This window comes from Haemorhous mexicanus, chromosome 16 (genome assembly GCF_027477595.1).
Source record: "Haemorhous mexicanus isolate bHaeMex1 chromosome 16, bHaeMex1.pri, whole genome shotgun sequence".
NCBI lineage: Eukaryota > Metazoa > Chordata > Aves > Passeriformes > Fringillidae > Haemorhous > Haemorhous mexicanus.
In genome coordinates, this window is record NC_082356.1 from 13,707,632 (window position 1) to 13,731,816 (window position 24,185).

General features: G+C 47.9%; 1 protein-coding gene across 1 annotated transcript in view; it reads left to right on the top strand.

Moving 5' to 3' along the window:
- Positions 1 to 23,498, top strand: part of LOC132334973 (TOG array regulator of axonemal microtubules protein 2-like) — a 30,509-nt gene extending 7,011 nt beyond the window's left edge. Inside the window, exons 3-19 of the mRNA XM_059861094.1 lie at positions 1,841 to 1,982; positions 2,902 to 3,062; positions 3,717 to 3,760; positions 7,225 to 7,313; positions 8,261 to 8,411; positions 9,486 to 9,647; positions 10,349 to 10,481; positions 12,121 to 12,226; positions 12,950 to 13,185; positions 13,595 to 13,747; positions 14,905 to 15,022; positions 15,983 to 16,086; positions 17,843 to 18,047; positions 19,222 to 19,438; positions 20,510 to 20,596; positions 22,368 to 22,819; positions 23,309 to 23,498. Of these exons, the coding sequence (XP_059717077.1) occupies positions 1,841 to 1,982; positions 2,902 to 3,062; positions 3,717 to 3,760; positions 7,225 to 7,313; positions 8,261 to 8,411; positions 9,486 to 9,647; positions 10,349 to 10,481; positions 12,121 to 12,226; positions 12,950 to 13,185; positions 13,595 to 13,747; positions 14,905 to 15,022; positions 15,983 to 16,086; positions 17,843 to 18,047; positions 19,222 to 19,438; positions 20,510 to 20,596; positions 22,368 to 22,639 (2,380 nt within the window). The 3' untranslated portion in view covers positions 22,640 to 22,819; positions 23,309 to 23,498. The remainder of the gene's footprint in view (positions 1 to 1,840; positions 1,983 to 2,901; positions 3,063 to 3,716; positions 3,761 to 7,224; positions 7,314 to 8,260; positions 8,412 to 9,485; positions 9,648 to 10,348; positions 10,482 to 12,120; positions 12,227 to 12,949; positions 13,186 to 13,594; positions 13,748 to 14,904; positions 15,023 to 15,982; positions 16,087 to 17,842; positions 18,048 to 19,221; positions 19,439 to 20,509; positions 20,597 to 22,367; positions 22,820 to 23,308) is intronic.
- The last annotated feature ends 687 nt before the right edge of the window (positions 23,499 to 24,185 follow it).

Sequence of the window (24,185 nt, forward strand, 5' to 3'; positions counted from 1 at the left end):
AGGAACGTTTGGATGGCTAATTTGTTCCCTACAGCTATTGGCCAACTGAATTCTGGGCTCATCTGCTGGGGAGTGCAAAGCTGCTTTTACTTCCACCACCTGGTGCCATTGTTTGTATCCCAGTACTTGGTTTGATGTGAAGAGAAATAAACAAAATCCCACACCAACAAGCTGCAACCCAGAACTGAGTGGGAATCACAGAAATAAAGGCCTTGAAAAGTAGCTTTGGAAAGGGTCTCCTTCCTAGACAGTGTGAAACGCTCAGGCCTGGCCTGGCTGGGTTTAGGGCTAGCTACCCTTGGGAAGGGCATGGAAAGGGATGGAGTTGGGGTGGGGTTTTGCAGCCATGGAAACGAGAGAACCATGGGCGAGCGTGTCACAAAGGGGCAGCCCCACACTGGGGTGGTGAAGGTTGAGGTTGACACGGCCACAGCGGCAGCAGACGCGTCTGGCTCTGCCTGTCTGCGCCGACCGCTGGCGATTGGAGTCACCCGACCTTGTTCAAAGGCTGGGACCGAGCTCCTGTCGCTGTCTACACTGAGAGCATTCCCAAACTCAACCCAGACACTTCTGCCAGGCAGAAGCACGGGTTCAAACATGGATTTTACCAGAAAAGAAAAGATGACTGAAGGAAAAGGTGAGGATAGAAAAGAGCTAAAAGCCCAATGACAAATGGAAAAAAATCACTCCAGATTTCAGGGAAAACTGGTCCGTGGTGGTCAGTGCTGGCTCTGTGTCAGAGTAGGTGGCTGACAGCTACAGATGATCCTGCAAGGACATCCATGGCATCAAAACATTGTCCCATTAGTTTATCCTGCTTTCTCCTTTTTGACAGTGGCCAAATCACTCAATCTGTCAGCCAGGACAGGGACTGTGGCAACAGATGACCCCAAATTGGACATGGGCATGAGATGCAAGTCCTCTTGCTTCCTTTGCCATCAATGTCTGGTCTCACTACAGATAAATTTCCCATTCTTCCTCTGATTGCGGACTGGGTCCAACATTGAGGATGGTATTACGGTGCTATAGAAGCACCAATAGGGCCTAGCTGGTGGCTGAGAGGTCTTTGTTGTTTTCAGAACTAACAGTCACAGCTGTGTGGGTCTTTCCTGTGGATTTGCAGAAGGCCAGCCTCAAGAAGGAATCTCTTTTCTCCCTCTTATCATTGGAGCCTTCCACCTATCCATTCAGACATGCTAACTCAATATTGTTCTGAGGAATTAAGTGCAGGCTAGTTTCATGAAAAAGAAAAAAAAGAAATTTTCCAAATAATTAATAACTATTCTTCTCAAGTGCCGCACCTATTAGATGTGTTGATGATAAATGTGGGAGTTTACATAACTCAATTCTTCCCTTGTGAGCACGGCTCAGCCTCACACAGAGGTGAGGTGGGAGCTGGGCCACTCTCTGGTGGGAGGAAGGGTCTTGTGGCAGCCCAGAGAGGCTGTGCTCATTGCCAGGGAACAGCTGTGCCCTGCATGTGGCCCCTGCAATGAGCTGTGCTGCTGCCAGTGCCCCGTGGAGCTGTAGGGCTGCTCAGCTGTGGGGCAGGGAGAGGAGCAGGAGGGTGCATGTGCAGCTGAGCCATTCCTGGAGAGCTCAGGGCTCTGGGCTCCCTGCTGTCCCAGGGCAGCCCAGAGGCCAGGCTGTTCCTGTGGTAGCTCTGTGGAAGTGGATGAGGGTTTTCTCCTGGCCTGCTTCAAGTGTCTGCCAGCAGGAGCATGTTTCCCTGTGCAGCTGTTTAGAAGGTCGCAGGGAACGTGTCCCAAGAAATATGGAGCTTCAGATGCTTTAGGTTTGCAATGTGGCCTATGTTACACTTTGTGTCTCCACTTTGCAGACCTGACTGGCTACCCTCTTGCCAAGAGGTATTCCCTGGCAAGTCCCTCTATGCTCCTTCCCTCCAAGCCATTGCCTCCCATCCCAAAGAGCTCTCCTTCTACCAAGCCAAGCCTGACATGCAGCGGAGAGAAGGAAAATGGGTAAAATGGCACTGGCTGGGATGAGGAGAGTAGAAAACAACAGGAGCTGAGTTCAGAGGGAAAAGGATGCAAGGTAAGGAGACCAAGCTAAGTTCAGTGTGAAAAATGTTCAGTTTCTGTGCTGTTGGCAGAGCTCTGAGACCTTTTCCCAGACAGGAACTGACCCTCTCACTGAAGTTTGCACAGATCCTGATTTAGCTCTTTAGCTGGGCCAGAAATGATGGGATATGAAGAAAGGGCATGCATCTGCCCCTGCTGCCTCCAGCCCCATTCCTGGCCATGGCATGGGGGCCCTGGAGGAACTTGGGCAGGCAGAGAGCTTGCAGAGAGCAGCAGGGCAAGGAGCTCTGCTGAACTTCCTAAATGCCAGAGAGCCTGAGATGATGGAAGTGTTGGAGCTGGAGAGTAGCCAGCATCCTGAGAGCTCAGCAGCCTCTGGGCTCAAAGGCTGCTGGGGAAGTGTAGGAGGGAAGGGCAGCAGCAGAAGAAATGAGGGGCCTGAGAAAAGCAGGTTTTGTCATCCTGCAGAATGGCTGTGTGGGGACATGGCTGAAGATCAGCACTGGCTGTTAGGTACCTTATGGGCAGGGAGAGAACAGTGATCTAAAGCCATTCCCATGCCATCCAAAAGGCCAGTGGAGGCAGTGGCACACCAGAGCATCTTGATGTCCAACAGGTGGATGCAAGCAGGGAATGCAGCCACACTTAGAGAAAAGTGAGCATGAGGGGAGAGGTGTCAAATGTGGGACAAGGTCTCTCCCTCACCTCCCACACTTTCATTCACCATCCTGGGCCAAGCTGCACCATCAGTTTGGCTCTTCCTGCCAAGTCCCATTTGAGGGCATATCTAAATGTCTTTAGGCGTGATTGGAGGCAAGGCTGCATGCTTGATCTGATTACTGTGTTTTACTCTTTCCAGGCTTCCTTACTGCATTCTACTGGTGGGGATAAGAAGAAGGGGTCATTGGGACTGCCTGTGATCCCGCCCATACGCAACACAGGCAGTCCCCCTGTGGGCAGTGCTGCAGGGTCCCTGACAAGCTCTCCCCAGGTGGATTTCCAGGAGTCTCGGGAGATGAGGTAAGCCAAAGTGTCTGTTACTCCAGTGTACTGTTCACCTCACTCCTCCAATCTCGTGTGGTTATTTTGCACAGTCAGCTGTCCACTGTATTTAGGAAAACCCCTGTGTATTCACCATTTTACCCATCTAATGATGCAGGACTATGTCATACCCAAGGGCTTTTTATTAAATCTGTCTTCTTGTAAAAACAAGGAGGTGTAATATTCTAAGGAGACAGCAGTGCTCTGACCACATGTAGCATGAGGCTGTCACCAGTGTAAGGCACAAGCAGGCAAAGTCAAGGTTTGTCAGCAGTACAAAAGTAGCTGCCCTCCATACAGACTCATTCCTCAGCTCAGCAGCTCTTGCTGCTACAGAGAGGCTGTAGGAGCCACTTGGCTCCAAAAGGAGAGGCAGCAGAACTGGGGAGTTCTGATGCAAGTTGAAGAATGACTGCTGTGTTTAAGCCAGAGTTTGGCCAGCTCTGTGTGACTCCAGCAACTGAAAGCTTAGGGACAATCAATCAGCTTTGCCGCCTGTTGGGTCTGTGTGTTGCATTTCCTCTTTCATCAGAGTAACCATGTTTAAAAGTTTTGCCTCCTTTCATGGTACACCCATTCCCTCCCTTCTCTTTCTACCTCTTCACATGTTCTTTTGTCCTCCATTTTCTCAAGGCCAAGATCCAGCAGCAGAAGCAAAGAGAATTATGAAGATGCAGGTAGGTAGAGGGCACGTCTGTCCTAGAATGACCATTGCGTTCTTGACTCAGAGGTGACATTTGGAAAGCTTGGTTAAAACCCATTATTTTTAGGATTTCTTTAAATTCATTTCTATTTCTTGATTGGCTCTGTGGACTTTCCCAGAGCCCAGTCACTGGGAGTGTTCTCCGGTGGTGCACTGAAAATTCCTCCAGTGTGAAGTGTTGAGTGGTACCTGGGGCCCTTAAAATGCAGAGCTGGAAGAGGATACCTTTCTCTCCATCCTTCTCATTCTTTTTATCTCCCTGCAGCTTTTTAAGTGACAAAATGAGAATAGAAAAAGCAGGCATTTAGCAATAAATGAGAGATGTTCCCACTCCTTCCTCCTGCTTTTGAAGGAGAAAACCTTTCCTTTGGGCTGTTTGTGAGCTGAACCCTTTGAGATCTGAAGGAAATTCATGGACCATGCCTGGTTTTGCACAGGCAGAAATATGGAAACCTCCTATGATAGAAAGTACTTTTGAATTTTCCAGTGAAGGAGAAGGAGACTTCCAAATGGATGCAGCCTAGGCAGGGTGTGAATTTGTCATCCTGTGACAGCCCAAGCCCAAAGCCACCCATGGCAGGTTCACCATGACAAATCTCTTCCCTGGCTCTCTCTGCCTGTGTCCGTGTTGCAGGCTGAGGCTGGGGGAGGAGATGCCTTCTGCCTTGTCCCTGTCCCTGCCTTGCCTGATCCCTGACAAGTGGAATTGTGCCAGACAAAGCGCTGTGTCTGGTGCATCTGGGTCAGCCAATGCTTTCCAGTTGAAAGCCTCAATGCCACTGATGTTGTCCTCTGGCATCTCTGGGTGTGTAATGATAGGAGAGATGAGACTTGAAGAAATAATTCTGCTGATACAGAACAAGGGATCAGATCCCCTAGTCCCTTTGGGGATCAGGGTTAGTTCTGCCAAATCCTGGATATGGCCCCTTTGGAATGACTCCTTACTTGCTGATATGCATCTGGAAGGCTTCATGCAGCTAGGAAGTAGTACTGCTCAGTAAGTGTGGTGACATTTTTGCTGGATCAGTTCTGGACTAGAAATTACCTATCTCATTAAACCTTCCCTGTCTCACCTTTATTACTGACTCCAGCATTCTACAGGGTGAAGGAATCCAGGTTTAAGACACTCATCCTGCTTGGCCACCATATGATTTTTTTCTCTGTGCAGCCATGTAAAGAGCTAGTTCTGTTAATTCTAACTACCATGTTGGAGAGTATTTCAAAATTACTTACCCTCTGCTATTTCCATTAGGGATATTTTGAATTGTCAGTATTAGCAAAGATCAGAAATGTTTTGAGATAGGTTGTATTTTTTTGGGTTTGGGTGTCTCTGCTGAAAAGAAAGCAGGGAATAAACCCCTGGAAGAGGTAAGTAGAGCAAAAGTGGAACTTTGGGATGAGCACTTTTTTCCCTACAAATACAGGCTCGCAGTATACTGGGCACATCTAGTGGAGAAAGCAAAGCTTCTTTTGCATCTAAAACGTGGTGCCATTGTTTGTGTCCCAGCACTTCTTTTGTTGTAAAGAGTAATATAAAAATCCCAAAAATGCAAAACCCGACCTAGATTTGAGTGGGAACTACAGGAACAAAGGCCTTGAAAACTACTTTTGAAAACAATTATTTCCTTGACAGTGTCAGATTCTAGAGAGTACTGTGAATTCCCAACTGTTTGGAAGGAAAGGGATCCTGTAGTAGTGGGAAGGCAACGGGCACCACAAGAAGTAGAAGAACCCTTCTCTCTTGGCTTGCCAGCTCCATATTATTCAGAGAAATTAAACGAATGCTCATTTCATGAAAAATAAAAAACCAAGCAATCTTTTCAGTAACTAAAATACACTTTGAATTCCTCACCCATTAGATGGGTTGATAGTAAAGGCGTGAGTTCCATTAACTCACTTCTTCTCTTGTGCCTGAATGTCAGCTTCTTCTGAGCCTACAGCAAAAACCCAGAGGAAGAAGGGAAAGAGCCCTTGGTGCAAGATAGGACCTGGGATGCCTCTGTTCCCAAGGAAACTGGCTGACCTGTTTGGTTTGGAGACTCATGTGCCGGACTCCGGCCTTGGGAATGGAGGTCTGGGCTCCTGGCCAGCTCAGGGGGCCTTGGCCCAGGAGCCTCAGGAGCATGGATCAGCCTCACACAGAGGTGAGGTGGGAGCTGGGCCAATCTCTGGTGGGAGGAAGGGTCTTGTGCCAGCCCAGAGAGGCTGTGCTCATTGCCAGGGAACAGCTGTGCCCTGCATGTGCCCCCTGCACTGAGCTGTGCTGCTGCCAGTGCCCCGTGGAGCTGTAGGGCTGCATGGCTGTGGGGCAGGGAGAGGAGCAGGAGGGTGCATGTGCAGCTGAGCCATTCCTGGAGAGCACAGGGCTCTGGGCTCCCTGCTGTCCCAGGGCAGCCCAGAGGCCAGGCTGTTCCTGTGGTAGCTCTTTGGAAGCGGGTCAGGGTTTTCTCCTGGCCTGCTTCAAGGGGCTGGCAGCAGGAGCATGTTTCCCTGTGCAGGTATTTAGACATTTCCAGGAAATGTGTCCCAAGAAATATGGAGCTTCAGATGCTTTAGATTGCATCACCGTCACTGTTACATTTTGTGTGTCCATTTTGCAGGCCTGACTGACAGCAATGGTCCCAAGGAGGTTACCTTGGGATCTGTAGTTTCCCTGCCAACATCCCAAATGCTTTTACCTTCCAAGGCCGTCTTTTCACAGAGCCACTATCTAAGTTTCCTTTTTTATTATTATGCTGACCATTCTGCAGGGGCAAAAAAATCCTGATTTAAGACATTGCTTTTTTTCTACTGCATTGCCACTTAATTTATCCTCTGTGAAGCCATTCTATAAAATTGCAACTAGAAAATCAGCCTTTAGTCAGGCTGCCCCAAATGTGGCCCAATCTCATAAAGTTTGGAATGAAAATCCTTGGGGAAAATGAAATATCTAATGTCAAGAACACACTTCACATTTGGTAACACTCTTGCAGTCCTGCAATGCTAAGCTTTTCTTTGAATGTCCTCTAAAATATTCCAACAAAGAGAAGAAAATGTTGATCTCAATGCATACAGGTATTAGAACCTGGGACTTCTAGGAACCAAAAGAAGATGTTTACTACAATCAGCATGAATAAGGGCAGATAAGAATCTCTGTCGAGAGCAATCTCCATCTCTGCCCTTCTCTATCAGACACAGAGGCTCTCCAGCATGCAGGGGCTGAGGCCTTCATCATGCAGAAGGTTTCATTCTGCTGGCCAACAGAGTCATGTCCTGTCTGCTGCCAGTAGCCCATCCCTTGGGAGAGGGTCTAGGCATTGTACCTTGCTGCTCTCAATCACAATCTCTGTGTCTTAGGAGAGCTCTGCAATCTGAAATCTGTCTTGCCTTGTCAGCATTGTGTTTTTGGGGGCTTGAAGTCTGCCAGAGATTTACACAAACCTTTGCTTCCATTCCCAGGCCTCCCACTGTGCCAGGCCAAGGAGATGGATCATCCCACCAGTCCTGGTCTTACAAGGGACAAAGACCTGAGGGATGGCTTTGGAAAGGTAAGGGATAAGGATAGGGATGAGCAGACTTCCTTTCCAGTGGCTGTTTAGTGCTTGGCCCAAAATGTCACTGAAAATCATCATCTTCCACTCTTGGGGGATGGGGATTCCCTTGGGAATATATTGGACAGCTACAGAGCAATTGCTTGGCTATTTCCAGTGGTGGCAAGGTCTGTGGTTTGGAGATGGTGCTAAGGTCATTCCAGAAGCATTCTTTATGTGCAAAGGCTGTTTTAGAGAAGTTCTGAATGACAGAGCAAGCTACACATCTGTGCACGTGGGCGAAGTGCACCCTCAGAGGCAGAGAAGCAAAGATTCTAATGTTGGGTGTAAGCAAGGCTGCAAAAGAAAATGGGAGAGTTGGACTTTTCCTGGTGACCTTTGTGGCTGTATTTCACAGCCCTCTCATTCTCAAGTTTTCTGCTCATTAACATCACTGTTTCTGCAACTTGTTTTCACAAGTCTCCTCCTTTTGGTCTCCTGGTCTCAGAGACCAAGTCCTTCAGAGTCCATCAGAATCCAGGAAGTGAGAAACAGCTGCAATTCCTGGCCATGAGTGTTAGGCAACTGCTCATTAGCCCTCCTTGCTGGGTATTGCACATGGTTTTTATACTCCTGCCATGGCCTGTAGGAACTGAACTGCCTGCTCACTGGCATGTCAGCTCTTCCTCTGTCTTGGAGCACTCCTATGACTTTCATGCTTCAAGCAGGGCTTCCTGACATAGCTTGCAGTTGCAGCAGTGGAAGGTTGTGGCACTGAAGTGTTCCACCTCCCTGTGTGTAATTGCCAAGGTGAGGATGGGAGACATTCCTCTGAAACTATTGGAATGTGGATGGAGCTGCTTTGAAGCCTATGGCACTCTGTGGGCTCTGTGCTCCTGATGATATGTTGTGTCTGGTTTGTGTGTCTCTGCTTACAGTCTGTGATGTGTTTCCATTGCACCTAGATCCATGCTGCATTGTGTATGTTGGCTCAAAAGAACTTAGGGCAGAAGGATGCAGAGTTTTTGGAGAGAGAGATGAAGAAAAGGAGAGAAAGGAAAACATCCTTGCAGCTTATTCCTGAGGCAGTCGAGCCTGGGGATGCAGCTGAAGCAAGTAAGTGGTGGCTACACTTGTGGTGGTCCTGTTTGGCCACTTGCTTGCTTTTTGCACAGTGTTGCAATCAGACTGGGGAGCTGTTCCACTTGCATCTGAGTGGAAGCTTGCTTGGGATTTAATTCTGTTTCCCAAAGAAAAATACAGAGGCATGAAGTGTCTTGCCCATGGCCTCCCTGAGTCAGCAACAGAATATCAGCTTCCCCCCTTCAGCTCTAAAGTTTTTCAGAGTAGAAAATTCTGTCTTGCAAAGTACACAGACTCTCTCCTGGAGAGCAGCCTCCAGGGAAGGGGAGTCCAAAAGAATGCTTTTCAACCAGGGTGCAACCTGGAAAAAACAAAATTCAGCTCCTTCTCCTGCCACTCCCTGCTGAGGAGCTGGCACTGTAGAGCTGTGCTGAAGCCCCAGCCAGGGCTTCTGTTGTAGCCCCAGCAGCAAGCAGCGTTCCCAGCTGAATCCTGGCTGAGGGGCTCTGCCTGCAGGGCTGTGAGCGCTGCCCAAGGACAGCAGCAGGGCCCTTAGGAGGGAGCCCTCAGCCCGAGGGCATCACACAAGGTTATCTGCACTTTCCTTTGGGAAATGCCCCTGCCAGTCTCCGGAACAGGAAAACAGAAGCAAAGCAATACTGGCTTTCCTTGTTTCTTCAGAGAAGCATCACTGCAGTTTGGTTTGAATCTAGAATAGGGTAAATTTAGATTAGATATACATGGGGTTTTTTTTTATAATGAAGGGGATGAAAAGTTGGTAGGATTTGCCCAGAGAAACTGTTGTTGGTTTATCCTCAAAGGTGTTCAAGGCCAGTTTACATGGGGCTCTGAGGAATCTGATCAGGATGAAGATGTCCCTGCTCACAGGGGTTGGACTAGATGGTGCTTAAAGGTGCCTTCCAACCCAAACTCTTCTAGGATTCTGTGATTCTGTGATCACTGTCTCATGTTAGTGTGCCATTATTGTACTTGAAGTTCTTTGGGATAACAAAGAGATGTTACCCGGCTCTGGCAAGTTTTCTAGCCCTTTCCATCATCACCCTGTCCAGCACTCTCCACTTACAAGCTCCGCTTTGGTCCCTGCAGCCTTTAGCCTACCACCTGTTGATGGCACAGCTTCTAGAGTGCAGAGAAAACACCCTGGTAATGCCTTGAAGAAGAAGGTTGTGAGGAAGCAGGACAAGGTGCCCTTACTGCCCAGTACACCCATCATGCATGGGGATGGCAGCTTCCCATGCAGCTCCTCAGGTAAGCCTGCTCTGGGTTTTTCCTTGCACAACGAGCACAAACTGCCTCCTGCCTCAGCCAGCACAGTGGGATCTTGGCTCTGTAGTCTGTCCTGAGAATGAACAGCACATCTACTTTTGAGTTACTCCAGCTTGGTAGTACTGGAGCAGTTGGTTCTTGGAGATCCATTGGAAAGTTGAACTGAATAAAGTAGTGGGAAAGGCCTAAGCTCTGGCTTTTGCCCATCCTGAGAGTCCAAACTACAGCACTGGTGCCAGGAGGCAGCTGGGACTGCAGGGATGAGCTGCAGGGCAGTCTGCCAGGGTGTGCTCACTGTGCACCTTACAGGAACCACCACGATCAGTTGTTCACTCACCATCTGGGCCCTCTGCCTGTGCTGCTGTCCAGTTCTGCAGCCAGCTGTTCTGCTATCCAGCAAGAGTTGTCTCTGCAGGGCAGTCAGTGGCTTGGTGCAGTCGTGCTGCTGCTCCCAGAAGTGCCCGATGGCTCCTCGCAATTGTCAGGTTTAGCCTGGAGCTGGGCCCAGCTGGGGCAGGCTGGGAGCAAGCAAGGAGCCCCAGGAGCCAGACAGCAGGGAAGCCTCTGAGCCAGTGCCAGTTTGTCCCAGACGGAGCCCTGGCTGGGAGATGGGGCTGCAGGCCGCGCCATGGCGGGTGCCTTGCCCGGGGCTGCAGCGCCCATGGCTGACCCTCTCCTTACAGTGACCTCGCTGATGGCCACTGCTGCCAAGCGCCGAGAGGAGCCGCTCCGTGGGCACGGGCAGAAGGACAGAGCCTCCTCAGACCCACAGCAGTCCTTGCAGGAGGCACTCTCCTTGCTGGGCAGCGATGACTGGTAAGAAAGGCCCTGTTCACTCTGTGTCCCTCTTTGGCATTAAGGTAGGTCAGAGGCGTGTCTTGCTTGTGCCTCTTAGCCCTGAGAGCCCAGAGGGCCAAAGGGCACTGGAGAAACCACTGCAGAGCAGGGAGAGGATGGAGACTGGAGAGCAGCCTTTTCTTGGCCTTGCTCTGCAGCAGTGCTCCAGCTGCAGCAGGTCCGTGCTGTTTCCTGGCTTTGCCTGCTGCTCCATGGAGCTGCACAGGAAATGTTGAGGGAAGAGACAAAGGTCTGGAAGGAGATGATTTGCTGGGTGAAGGCAGAAGCAGGATGGCAGCAGTTTTGAGTGTAGAGATTTGGGTGCCTTGGGCCCTGGCCCAGTTGGGACTGAGTAAGATTCCTCTCTGCTCCCACTGCTGACAGCAATGGCAGGTGACAGGGTCTCCCTGTGACCTCCTGCATGGGAGTCCCAGAGGCAGCTCCAGGGAGCTCCTGTTTTTGAGAAATGGACTGAGTTGTGCTTTCAAGTCCCTCAGCCTGTCATTACTCCTGAAGGGCTCACGGCAGAAGAGAAGGAAAAAGAAAGAAAATCCTCTAAAAATCTTGCACTTTTGGAATTCAACTTTTTCCTCCTCACTGCTTCATATGGGCCTGAGATGTTTTGTCAACATTCACCATGTGTCCCAAAATTCTACACAGGCAGAAGGAGGCCACGAGCAGATAACCCTACAAATGTTAGGTGACATTGGTTTTCTTTTTGATGTCTGGGTTAGCATCCACTCACTGGTGGATGCTTCATTCTCACAGGGATAAGCATGAAAAATCGGCCACGATGCATCTCCTTTGCTTTGCCCTTCCTCTTCTGCTTTCTCTTCCCCATTTCTCTTTGGTGCCCTGTGAGGTGCAGAGAGCTTCTGCAGGTGTGGGGGGTCTGGATGACACTCAGGGGTGCCCCTGGGATCAGTCACCAGCCCTGTGCTGCAGCCCTGATGCCTCACACACCTTCCTGTAGCTGAGGGCCTGCTCCAAGCAAGAGCTCAGAGACAGAGTTGTTTGCACCTTTTAAATAACATGTTGCTGTTGTGGGGGTTATTTTAGGTAGGGGGTTTTGGGAAAAGCCAGAGTTTCAACAGTTCTTGCCCAGGGATGCAATCTCCTGGGACATCCTGCTGCTTTTTTGGGGAATGTGTGAGGTGGAGTGGAGTGGCTGACAGAGAGGCCTCGATCATAGAGTGGAAACTCAGCTCCAGAGTGCCAGTGCAGACTCTCCCTGCTGAACTGCCTGCTGGGGCTGACAGAGAAGGAAAATGTCCCAGTAACAGCCCAGTGGCACTGTGTCTCAGGGACAGGTACAGAGAGGTGACAAGAAACAGCAGCATGGCCTGGCCTCACAGCTTCTAGGAAGCAGTGACAGAGGGGCCTCCTGTGCCACAGATTTCAGAAAGCTGTCTTCCTAAATGGCCACTCCGAAACCCTTCTCTTTGCCTCTTGCATTTGTGAATGCTTTTGACAGCCACAGCATCCTGGGGCAACGCCTTCCTTGGTTTCATTAAGTACTCCTTGAAAAGCACCTCCCATTGCTTGACTGAGCTGCCAGCCTGGTCATTTCAGAGGGTGCTGCCTCAGTGGAGAGAAATATCAATCTTCTGCCTTTCAGGGAGCTGAAGGAGAAGGGACTCTTCAGCATCAAACACCTGGCTGGGTCCCATTCAGAGGTCCTGCTTTGTAGACTTCATGAGGTTTGCTTGGCAGTTACCAGCGAGGTGAGAACACTGTTCTGAATTGTCCCCCATACTTCATACACAGTGTGTAGAGTAGGTATGTGCTTGTTCATCTCCATGTGTGCTCAGGGACTGCCTTCATTTCTGTTTTAGACCTGATATTTCTAATGTCTGTCAGCTACCTGTGGGATCTGTGGGTACATGTAGCTGTATTTACTGGTAGGTCGGGTATCTGGCACTCGTCTGTGAGTGTGGTGCCTTTATAAAGTAAAGTGCAAGTGCAGAATCTGAGACACTAATGACATTATTTGCCAGAGTCCCAATCTCTGCCCAAGCTGTAACTCAACACTGCAAATGAGTCTGTGTTGTCTGTTTCCTGGCTGAGTGTTTCAACTGCTGGTGTTGCTTTCTGGAACAGGAGCACCTGACACTTTTATCTTTCGGACTTGTGCATTTATGATTTGAAAGCAGCCCTTGCTTTAGTTTTCTAGTGAAAGGGCCTAAAATCAAAGCTCTGGACATTTTAGAAGGGTTAATTAGAACACTTTAGAGAAATATTTTTTTTAGTCCTGCAGTAAACAGGTCTGAGGCCAGAAATTGGTGCCAGAGTAAGTGCCTTTCTGTGCTTGTGCTCTCCTGCTCCTCTTGTACTTTTATGATCCTCTGTACACAGTGGGACATGTTGTCATTTCCTGGGACTTCTGTTGAAGGCAACTGGTTTTCTTTTCAAGGTGATTCTTATGTTTCCCCTCACGACTTCCCCAGGTGACCAACCTCCGTTCCAAGGTGTCCTACTCTGCAATTGTCACTCTGGGAGAGCTCTTTGTGACCTTGAAGAAGGACATGGACTCTGAGGTGGATGAGGTTGCTCGGGTCCTTCTCCAGATGGTGTCCAACTCCCCAGACTTTGTTCAGAAAGCAGCCAGTCAGACCCTGGGGATCATGGTGGAGAATGTGACTCCTGCACGAGCAATGACTGCCCTCATGGACATGGGAGTCAAGTAGGTCTTTAAGTGATATTCTTCACCTTCTAGTGTGTGGGAGGGAGAAGGGATGAGACAGAGAATGGGAATGGTGGGAGGGAAGGGTCCTGTATCTTGCATCTTCTGTGAACTCTGTGATTCTCCGACCAACCTCATTTCTTTCCTCTTGCCACCTATTTCTGCCCTCCTGCAGCCCATTAGTGCTCAGAATCACAGACCTGTAAAATATGGGGAGTTGGAAGGGGCCCATCAGGACCACTGAGTCCAGCTCCTGGCCTTGCACAGAACAGCCCAAGGGTCACACCAAGTGCCTGAGATTGTCCAAATGCTTCTTCCCCCAGCAAGAAAAGGGAGCAGGCTCTGGCCAAGGCCTGTGCTGCTGCTGCTCCTTCTCCCTGTGCCCCAGGGTTTGCTCTCTCCTTCCCAGGAGCTGCCACGCCCAGGTGCGGAAGTGTGCGGCCGAACTCCTCCTGTCCCTGATGGAGAGAATTGGAGTCACGAAGCTCGCAGGCACACCCAGGGCTGAGAGGCTGGCACACGTGGCAGGGAAGCTTGCTCAGGACTGTCACAAGGACACAAGGTAATGATCTTCATTTCACCTCCTCAAACAGGAAAACCGTTTTGTGTCTGGCTGTAAAGGTGAAACCACAAAAGAGTGGAAACTAAAGGAAATATGAAGTGACCTCATGGTGTGAATAAGGGTCATAAAATCATGGAATATGCTGAGTTGGAAGGGACCCATCAGGGTCATCGAGTCCAGCTCCTGTGCAGGACAGCCCAAGGGTCACTCCATGTGCCTGAGAGCAGTGTCCAAATGCTTCTTGGGCTCTGTCAGCCTTGGTGCTGTGAGCGCTGCTCTGGGTTGCCTGGGCAAATGGCTGTACTGGGTTACCTGAGGTTGGCCAGCGAGAAGGAGCCTTGCCAACTTCCTGTGGCTTGAAGGATTCTTTCCTGAGATCAAAAGAGCTCAGATGAGCCAGTCCAACAGTTTTGATTGGCCTTAGATGCACAACACAAAGCCAAAGTGTTGGCTAATGTTCATCACTGAAGGATCCCAAACATCCATTTCTCATTAACTTCAGACTTTCCTAGAAATATTCCAGAGGTCTTTAGCCATTGTATTCCGTCTTTCTAAACCTGTTCTGCAGATTTCTAGAATGCTGTTATCTGTGGCTCAGTGAGCTCCACATTTCTTCTTGAAGAAAACTGTGGTATCCTAGTGGCAAAATCACCCCAAACCATGAAAATCCCCTTCCTTTGGTGATTAAATTCCCATTAATAGCTGCCAAGAACACCAGAGCAACTAGCTACCCATGTGCATACACATAGTATAGAATAATCAAGAGGATGCATGAGGTGTTTTGTCCTGGCTTCCCTGCCAGTTAAAGAAAGGCAAATTATTGTGCAGTGGCAGCAGGACACTGCTAACAGGCTCTGACAACAAAGCAGATGTGTTTTGCTTGTTTCCTGGGATCCTTTGATGCCTCAGAAGCACAACCCCAGTTTCAGAGTGATATGGTATTTTTCTGTTACCCCACATTCTCCTCTTGCCTCTTGTATTCAGCTGACAGCACTGTGTGGTGTCAAGTGGAGGTAAATCTCCCTTTTTGCTGAGTAGGTAATGCCTTCTCATGCAAGGATTGCAGCTGATGAGTTTTAGACATCAGCCTCTTCTGTTAACACTCTTCCTTTGTTTGTTCACTTTTCTTCTGTTTCCTTCCTTCCTGCCTTCCTTAGGCATTATGGACAGGAGATGGTGAAGATGTTGCTCACAGATCAACAACTTAAACTGCTTTTGGAACGATCTCTTTCCACCCGTGACCTGGAAGAAATCCTGACAAGAATGAAGAAGAAAGTAAGTGCTTGGCAGGAGAAATGTCTCCTTTGTGCAAGTATTGCCACTGCTAATATGAGATCAAACATATCCAATGTGTCTTTAGCTCATTTCTCTTCTGCTGAATCATTTTGCTCCTGGGAATGAGCTGTTAATCCTCAGCCTGTTCATCTGCAGGCCACAAAGGAACTGATATTATTAGGGGAAAAGTGGGGTTTTGAATATTTTCCATATCGGTCACAAAGAGGAAAGGGAAAGAGGAGAAAATGGAATTACATTTAAGCGTAAGACTCCACCATGCTCTCCCTACTCTGCCCCCACTAAAGCAACTAAGTGAGACTAGTGCTTCTGAAGATAACAGAGTCTTTGCACAAGGCACTGGAAGTAGTAGTGCCAAGAAAATTTCCAAATTTACAAAAGATGTTGAAGTGCATCCTAGTTACTACAATTACTGTCTGTCTTTTGGGAATACTGCCCTGCTGTCAAGCCCTGTGGAGCTGGAAGAAGCTTGGTGAATTCAGCAGCATCCAGTGGAAAATACTTTGTTTGTTGGAGGGGGGATTTTATTCTTTTTATTTACATTACACAAGGGAGTGTGCCTTTGTGCAGGCACAGGGAGAGTAAGCGTTGAACCAAATCGACTTCCAACATGATGGGCCAACCCCCAAAGAGTCCAGGTTTTCTGTTGCTTCCTTCACAAACACTCGCTGCCTACCAGCTTGCATTATTCCCATTTATGGTCAGGACTAATGAATTTGGGACTTTAGACTGCTGCTCAGTCTGGTAGCACCCATACCCTGCCTTGGGCTATTGAAAACAAAGAGTTGGCATCACTGAATCTCTGGTCTGTTTCCTTCTGTAAGTTAGGAAATGTTTCCCTAAGCCTTGGTAGCAGTGATCATGGTTCTAACTTGGGTTTTAAACAGGGAATTTCCTATTCAATGGTCTAAAGATTGATGGGGTTTCTCTGTGTCCTTGTAGGGGATGGAAAACCAGAAAGCTGAACGCCCATCTGTCAAGGAGCCGGTGAAGGAGAGGAACAATGGCTCAAAGAAGCCCCAGGCCACAGTGCCTTCTAGCAAACGGTACTGAGCACTTTTGTCAGATGTGACAAAGCACATGGCAAGCTTTACATGTCTCTTCTCAGGAAAATCTTTCTGGCAGCGATGACCAATGCCACAGATTGTTTCCTTTCCCTACAAATGCTCTAAGATAAAAAATGTCTACTTCTGCATTGTGTTGAGCACAACTTCTCTGGAGGGGTTTCCAAAAAATGGAGAGACAAAAAGAGACACCCATTGGTTGCAGCTCAGACGAACCAGTGCAGTGCAAGGGCAGTGTTCTGGAGGCTAGGAGAGGGCCAAGTTTCTGCTGCCTGACTTGGGACAAGTAAATTCAGCTAGGGTGTTTTTGTCATCTGAGTGGAGTCTTTTTAGATGGGTGTTTTGATGAGAAATCTCAGTCTAGAAGCAAGATGCCATTCCACAAAGATGCAGTTCTCATCCATGTGGTTTGGCCTGGCTTAATCATGGTTTTCTTACCCTCAAACAGTATCAAGTTTGAGTACTAAGTAGCAAGGCAATTCCTGAACAACTTCAGTCAACTGGTGTCTCAATGTGGACTTTTTGTCTTGATATTTCTGTTATTAATATAATTTTCTTGATGGACAGCATGTTTGGTTTATTTCGTCTTGTGCTACAGTCAGCATTTAAGACAGGAATTTCATCCTCACTGTCTCTTCATGCCAGTGGCAGAGCTACTTGTACCTGTTCTCCTCTGATAACAGAGGGGATTTATTTAGCTCTGTCGTGCTCAGCAGTGGCTGGAAAGTGACCATATGCCTCAGAAGCACAGCTAGCATCTTCCTGTGCTCATGGAAGAGACAGGTTGATTCAGGAAAATTGTTCCCACTGGGGTCGTTATGCTCTGGATCTAGTCTCTAGGGAAGCAAATGAAATGTGAGTGTAGTTCTGGGATGTCTGGCTTCTGTTTATATCTCTCTTACTGATTTTCTAAATCCTTCACATATGGCCCTGTTTATCTGTTCAGATGCAGCTGAGCTACTTTTCCAGATTGTCATGCCTGGTTGTAGAGACACTTCTCCAGAGTGATGAGTTTCCTTATTATAAGTCACACATGTGCCAAATGAGGGCGCATTTAAACTTGGAAGTAGTGTCTCTCTTTCTCCACAAAGCAATGTGACCTGTGTTCCTTGGCAGCCATCTGAAGCTTGATCAGATGCATCTCATCCTTGGTTTTCCTGAGTGAGCACTGGTGAGGATGTCACTTGCAGATTGTCTCCCGTAATGATTGTCATGAGGTCCACCTTGTTCTTCAGAGCCTCATGATTTTCCAGCTTGAAATCACATAATTAGGAAAGCTGCTCAAGAGGTTTTGCTCACAATTAACTGAAGATATAATCTGTGGCTGCAGCTCTCTCCACAGAGAGCAGCAGGCAAACTTTCTGAGGCATGGTCCTGGGGAGGGCTGTGAGAAGAGGAGAGAAAAGAATGAGAAACAATTCTTATCTTCACTTGCTGCACCTATTGTTGTGAACATGTGGAATGTGTTATGGAGATTTGTTTACCAAAGGGTAATTTCTTAATTGGCCACTGGTGATGGTGTTTTGGATTCAAGTGACCAATCTGGTCTGGCTGTATTGGACTATCTGTAACAGCGATGAGTTTCTGTATAGTATAGTATAATGTAGTGTAGTATGGTATAATAAAGTGATTGATCAGCCTTCTGAAATCATGGAGTCAATGCTAATTATTTCCACAATGGGGATGCCATGCTACGATAATTATCACCAACAGGTCCTCATTTGGTTTCATTTTCCAGGGTGAAATCTACCTCTGATGAACACCTCCTACACCGTGCAAAAGCCCAGGTCACGTTACCTCCAGCTGTGGAAGAAACTGAGCTGCTCCAGAAGCTTTACCATCTCCTGGAAGCCAAGGGGTTTCAGACACGGATGGAAGGAGTGGCACTCCTCCTAGACCTGTGCAAAACCAGCCCCCAGCTCATCTGCACTAACATTGTCCAAGTATGTAAGATATCTTCACTGCTCCTTTCCTTTAGCTCCTTTCCTAAGCCTGTAGCAGTAAAGGTAAATCAGTGTGTCTTGGCACTACATCCTGGTTGTTTGGGACAGGCTGGTCCCTCTTACCCAGACAAATGTAATTCAGGCCCAGGCTTCAGGACAAGTTATTGCAGTCCAGCTGTATTTGTCTGGCAGGTGCCTATTGATGCTGTTCATCAGATGACGGCAGAATTTTCTGCTGGTGTAACTGCTGTTCTCTCCTACTCCCAGTTGGGTGAAGTGAAGGGAATCCAGCCCCTGAAAGCATGACAATTTTTCTCTGGACCAAAAATGGGTTTGCATGGGGAAGAGAAGTATCAAGCTGGGTTGGTTTAAACCCAATTATTTTTTTAAAGAATACTTCTATATACTCCATCTCTTCTGGCACAGGCACAACTCTGGCTACTCACATTCATTTCTGTTCCTATTCCTCATGGGTAAAGATGGTGCTCACCCTTCTTGGGGGGCCTTTTTTTCTCTTTGGAAAAGGAGGAAAACAGCTAAGGACTAATCTCTGCCTTCTCCTCCCAGTGGATGCTTTTTCCCTTTTTCCAGGAAAAGGTGCCTGATAATGTGGCTTTCAAGGGACTGAACCTGCTCTAATGAGAGCTGTACAGCACATTACATTTCAGAAGTCCACCTGTTAGTTAGAGAAATGGTCTGGATCCTGGAAGAGTTGATCAGAGCCCTGCACTTCTCCAGACACTGGTTCTGAGACAAACAAAAGAAAATTTAGATCTCCTCCAGCCATCGTTTTGGCAAAATCATAATTGCCCTCAGTACTTGAGGCAACTGTATAGAAAACCAGGCATTGTAAACACTTGCTTCCATCCAAAGCAAAGGTAGTTTTTAGCATTAATAAATGGAATTGATATAATGATTTATAGATGGAGAGAAATACCATAGGAACTATTCTGTCCCCAGCCAAACCTCTTAAAAACAGAAGAAAATCTTTCAACCGGCATGAGGTTGCACCACCATTCCAGTGAGTGGCCCACAGGAAAACAGTGAAATTGTGCAAGCAAGTGCTGACCTGACAGAAAGGATGACTTTCATCTTTGACATTGGTGACTGCTACATCCACTCTTCAAACAAGGGCATAGGATTCCAGCTTTCACGTTGCTTGTTCTCTTTACAGATTTTTGATTATTTTGTCTGGAGAATATCTGACAGCCACAAGAAGGTGAAGCAGAAGGCGCTGGACGTGCTGGCTGAAATCACAGGCGTCCTGAAAGATGCCCTGAACCCGGTGATCATTGGTTTGGTGGAGGGAATAACAAGGAACCTGAACTCAAAGGATCCCAGGGTTCGTGCTGCAGCTGTGAAAGCACTGGATGAATCCATTGCTCATTTGGGTAAGGCTGAGCCCTGGCAGGGACTTTCCTCAACTGCGTCTCTGTCTCTCCTGCACAAGAGATCCTTGAGTGCCTTGAGAGCTGTTGTTGTCTGTGAATGCTCCAGCTGACACCCACCAGAAGCTGTGCAGGTGCAGTCCTTATGCACCAGTCCCCAAGAGGCTGGAATGTGCAGCAGCATTTCCCAACAGTCCCAGGCACCCTTGGCTCTGTGCTGCTTGTCTGAAGAGCAGATCCCAGACTGCAGCTTTGCAACAGTTCAGAGGCAAAGGGGTTTTGGAGTTTCCTTGGGCCCCGTTTGACTTCCCAAATGAATAACTTTGCTGTTGGCATTAAGAGACACTGGCTCATCAGAGCTTCTGCAGAGCAGCTACCTGGATGGCTCTACATAATAGGCATTAGCTGCCTATTTTCCACCTTTCTCCTTTGTCTTGTTTTTTCAAAGGGGAACTGATGATTTACCAAGTTCATTTCTTTAGAACAAACAGGTATAAATGCAGCTGTCAATGATGACTTGTTCCACGTGCTGTTTTCCATGGGGCAAGATGGCAATAGCAAATAACTACATTGGCAAGGGCTGCTCTAAATTCCTTTGCCACACAGATTTATGTCAGCTCTGCACTGGGGAAATATGTCTAAAAAATGGAGTGTTGAAGAGGCAGGTCTTCAAGGGGAGTTTCCACTTTCTCCTCCCTAGCTGCTCTTTGAACTCACAAACTACCTGACTCAGTGCCTTTCTGTGTCCCAAGTAGCTTCTTCCTTTTTGCTCTGGGATGCAAAACATTTTCACTGCTTCCATGTGACTGAACTCTTGAGGTCCCTGATGTGAAATGTTTGAACATAGCTCCTGGTATAGCAGACAAGTTAGAATTTACAAATGTGAAAGGAGAGCTTTTCTTTTGGAATTTAAAACCCTGCCAAGTAGGCTGGGAGGAAAGAAGAAAAGGATTCAAAAATCAGCAGAAATTGACTTGATTTTATAAAATGGGGTTGCCCCTGCCCTTTCTGTCCCCACTGTCCTTTCTGCTATGCCCTCAGACAAGTGAGCTGAAACGTGTGTTTCACTTGTAGATAAAGTATCACTGCTGAAAGAGTTCAGCTACCAATGGAATCAGCTGAGTGGCCAAGCTCTGCTGGATGTCGCGGAGCGTATCACAGGTATGGCCTCCCCTTCTAAGCCAAGAGCTCTTCCCAGGGAGTATTTACAGGGAATGCCTGTGAACAGACAGCAGAGTAGCTCCTCCAAATCAGGAGTGCTGAGCTTGTCCCTCCTGCCCAATACCCATGGCAGGTGTATTTGGCAGGTTTCCCCTGGCTGCTGCAGAGCTGTGCAGCATCTGAGATGGGGGCAGAGCTTGGCCTGGGGGCTGAGCTCTCACTGGGGCATCTCAGAACCCACCTCCAGGAAAGGGAAGGGCTAAAAATACCCCAGTTGGCTCCTCTCTGGGCAGCTGAGGGACATCTGTGATCTTTTAAGGAAAATGGTGGCAAATGCTGTTTCAGGGCATCAGTTTGTTTTGTCCTCACAGAATTCTTGTTTTACTCTTGGAAAGGCAACATCTTTGAATGCAAGGTTTAATCCACTTTGTTTCTTCATTAGGAATCTCAAAAGGGCATGTTCAGTGATTGGGAATGTCAAAGGCCCTTTAAAGAGCATTTGAATAAAGTAGATCTCCAGCAACAGGGAATTTAGTTTAGCAGTTCTTTTGATCTCTTTTTCAAATAAAGGAATTACCTATAAATTAGGACTACTTTAGAGAAAGCAGATGTTCTCTCTGAGATTTAGGAGGAACAGACAGCTGTTCCTCACATTCAATAGTCACCAATTGTCTTTAACGATATTTTAACTCAAATGAATTCCTGTTTTAAAATGGGTACCATAACCCTTTCCTGCTTAGCAGAATTGGTTTTGGGTACATTCAGGAGCGGTTCCAATGTTGATGACTGTTGGTGGATTAACAGCACAGAGAAAATGAAGTCTCTTCCATCACAGAACAATCAAGGGCTACTAGATAACATTTTGCCTGATCAGAAAATAAGAATGGTCTCCAGAGCATTTCAGGCTTTGATCTCTCAGCCAAATCGGCCTGTTGCAAGGAGCCAGTTGATAGTAAATTTTTGTCTGTGTTTGATACAGTTCAGGTCAGAAAATGGGCAGAGAGCAGATTTCAGAGACAATATGAGAAAACACTCATATTTTGGTTACATTTCAGTGCCCTGTGTAGCATTTTCCCCTCTCTATGCCCCTATTTCTGTGGACATTATAAGAAAAAATGTCATTAACACTGGGAGGGGAAATGGCAATAAAATGTGGAGCATTCAAATGCCACAGCAATGCAGCCTGGGTAATTATCTAAGGCACCCTCAGGTTTGAAAGAGCTGTTTGCTGGAAGCCCCAAAAGCATTCTGCCAAAGACACCTGCTAGGCACTGATGTTTCTAATCCAGCTGTCAGGCAGCAGCCATCTCTGGTGAGCTGGAGTTTTGAGGTGTGTTCTAATACTGCCCTTTGCTGTGTGCCACTGAGCAAAGGGAAGAGCCAGATGAGACATTTGGCACTTGACATCAAAGGTACAAAAATGGAATCAACCTTTTATTAGAAATCTCTCATTTGCCTCTCTAAGGTGCATTTCCAAATCTTCAGTGTGGGTTTTGACAACTTGTTAATGGACATAAATTGCAATTGGACATTTCATTCATTGTTCATGCAGAAAGAGATTGTGAGATAATTTAGTAAAGGTACGAAGTCTGCCACAGGCACAAGGCTCTGGTTGGAGAAATTAGTGCTGAGGAGTTGGTGGTTCTGTTTCCAGGATGATCAGCTGCTTTGCCCGTTTCTGGATCATGGGGCTCTGTGTGCTATTTCTCTGATCTTGGCCAGAGAGGCTTGCAAGAAGCAAAAGCAGAGGTAGATCCTTGTTTGCATTGAGGTTGGTGGCTAAGAAGCTGTGTCTCTCTCCCGGCAGTGCTTGTGGAGTGGGTTTATGCCAGCAGCCCTGAAGTGGTCCAGCACGACGCCCTGCCCGTGCTCTGGTCCTTCCTGGAGAACAAGGCGCTGCCTGTCCGAAGCGCCAACGTCCGCACCGTGGCCACCAAGCTTGCCTGTGCCCTCTACAAGGTGATGGGCACCCAGCTGAAGAAATGCGCTGCCAGCAAGCCTCCACATGTGCGGGAAAACCTCTCCAAGATTTTGGGCTGGTGAAGGCGAGATGTTCTCCAGAAAGCTGACCATTTGCTGAGTTGGACACCTCTGGATGTGACTTTTCAGCTGTGCCAAAAATGACAAAACACTAAGGAAGGGTGTGCATCTGCCCCCGCTCTCTCCATCACCTGTCCTAGTCATGGCGTGGGGGGCCTGAAGCAACTCCAGATGGAGGACAAGGTGAGGGCGGATCATGGCTCAGCCTCACACAGAGGTGAGGTGGGAGCTGGGCCAATCTCTGGTGGGAGGAAGGGTCTTGTGCCAGCCCAGAGAGGCTGTGCTCATTGCCAGGGAACAGCTGTGCCCTGCATGTGGCCCCTGCACTGAGCTGTGCTGCTGCCAGTGCCCCGTGGAGCTGTAGGGCTGCTCAGCTGTAGGGCAGGGAGAGGAGCAGGAGGGTGCATGTGCAGCTGAGCCATTCCTGGAGAGCACAGGGCTCTGGGCTCCCTGCTGTCCCAGGGCAGCCCAGAGGCCAGGCTGTTCCTGTGGTAGCTCTGTGGACGTGGCTCTGGGCTTTCCCCTGGCCTGCCTCAAGTGTCTGCCAGCAGGAGCAATTTCCCTGTGCAGCTGTTTAGAAGTTTGCAGGAAATGTGTCCCATTAAATTGGACCTTTAGCTACTTTAGGTTTGCATGGTGGCCTGTGTTAAACTTTGTGTCTCCATTTTGCAGATCTGACTGGTTACAGACTTACCGAGAAGTTTTCTCTGGATACTTCCGATGTTCCCTTACCCACAAAGTCTTTGCCTCCCGTCCAGAAGAGCTCTCTTTCCTCCAAGCTCAGGAAGCAGCTGCCACCTATCAGAAGAGTGTTTGAAGAATAGGATTTATGTGTTAGACTTCATAGTTACAGATGTACATATGTTCTGATCTTTACATGTAGTTTTTAATAAATGTGTTTTGATTCTATCTTTAAATTTTGATGACATATTTTTAATCGTATCTATTTTATTTTGATGATGAAATGTGGGAGAGTTAGGAATTGCGGCTGGAAGATCTCGGGCTGTTACGGGTAGACAGGAAGACTTCACTTTCAGTTGACTTTAGCTACTTGGCCACACCCAGGACAGGGCTAAAGGAAGTGACACAAACTGCCTAAAGCCATAAATACCCCTGAAGCCTCTGAATAAACGCCATTTGCTATCCACCATATTGGTGTCTGCAGTGAGTGGACCGAGTGACCCTGTATTTGGGTCACCGTGCCGATCCCCCAGAACCAGGTCGCCTTGCAGGGAACTGCAACACAGAAGTAGCAACTAATCCTGTTGAAATGTGCAATAGCACCTAATTGAAGCAGAAGAGGAGATGTCTTTATGCCTAATATGTAAATGCAAACTGTGTTATTGAAAGAATTGTTATGAGCGTTGTAGTTCATTGTAGGTCTGAGGGCCGATCAAAGTACCAAGGCCTGAAGAGGCCCTGAGGCAAAGTTCACCTCTAGATGAACCTTCCAACCAAATGTTAGATTTGTATCCACTCCTTAAGGAAGCATTATTACCAACATGATCAGTGTATGTGTTCCTTGATAAAACATGGATTTATCTTTCTG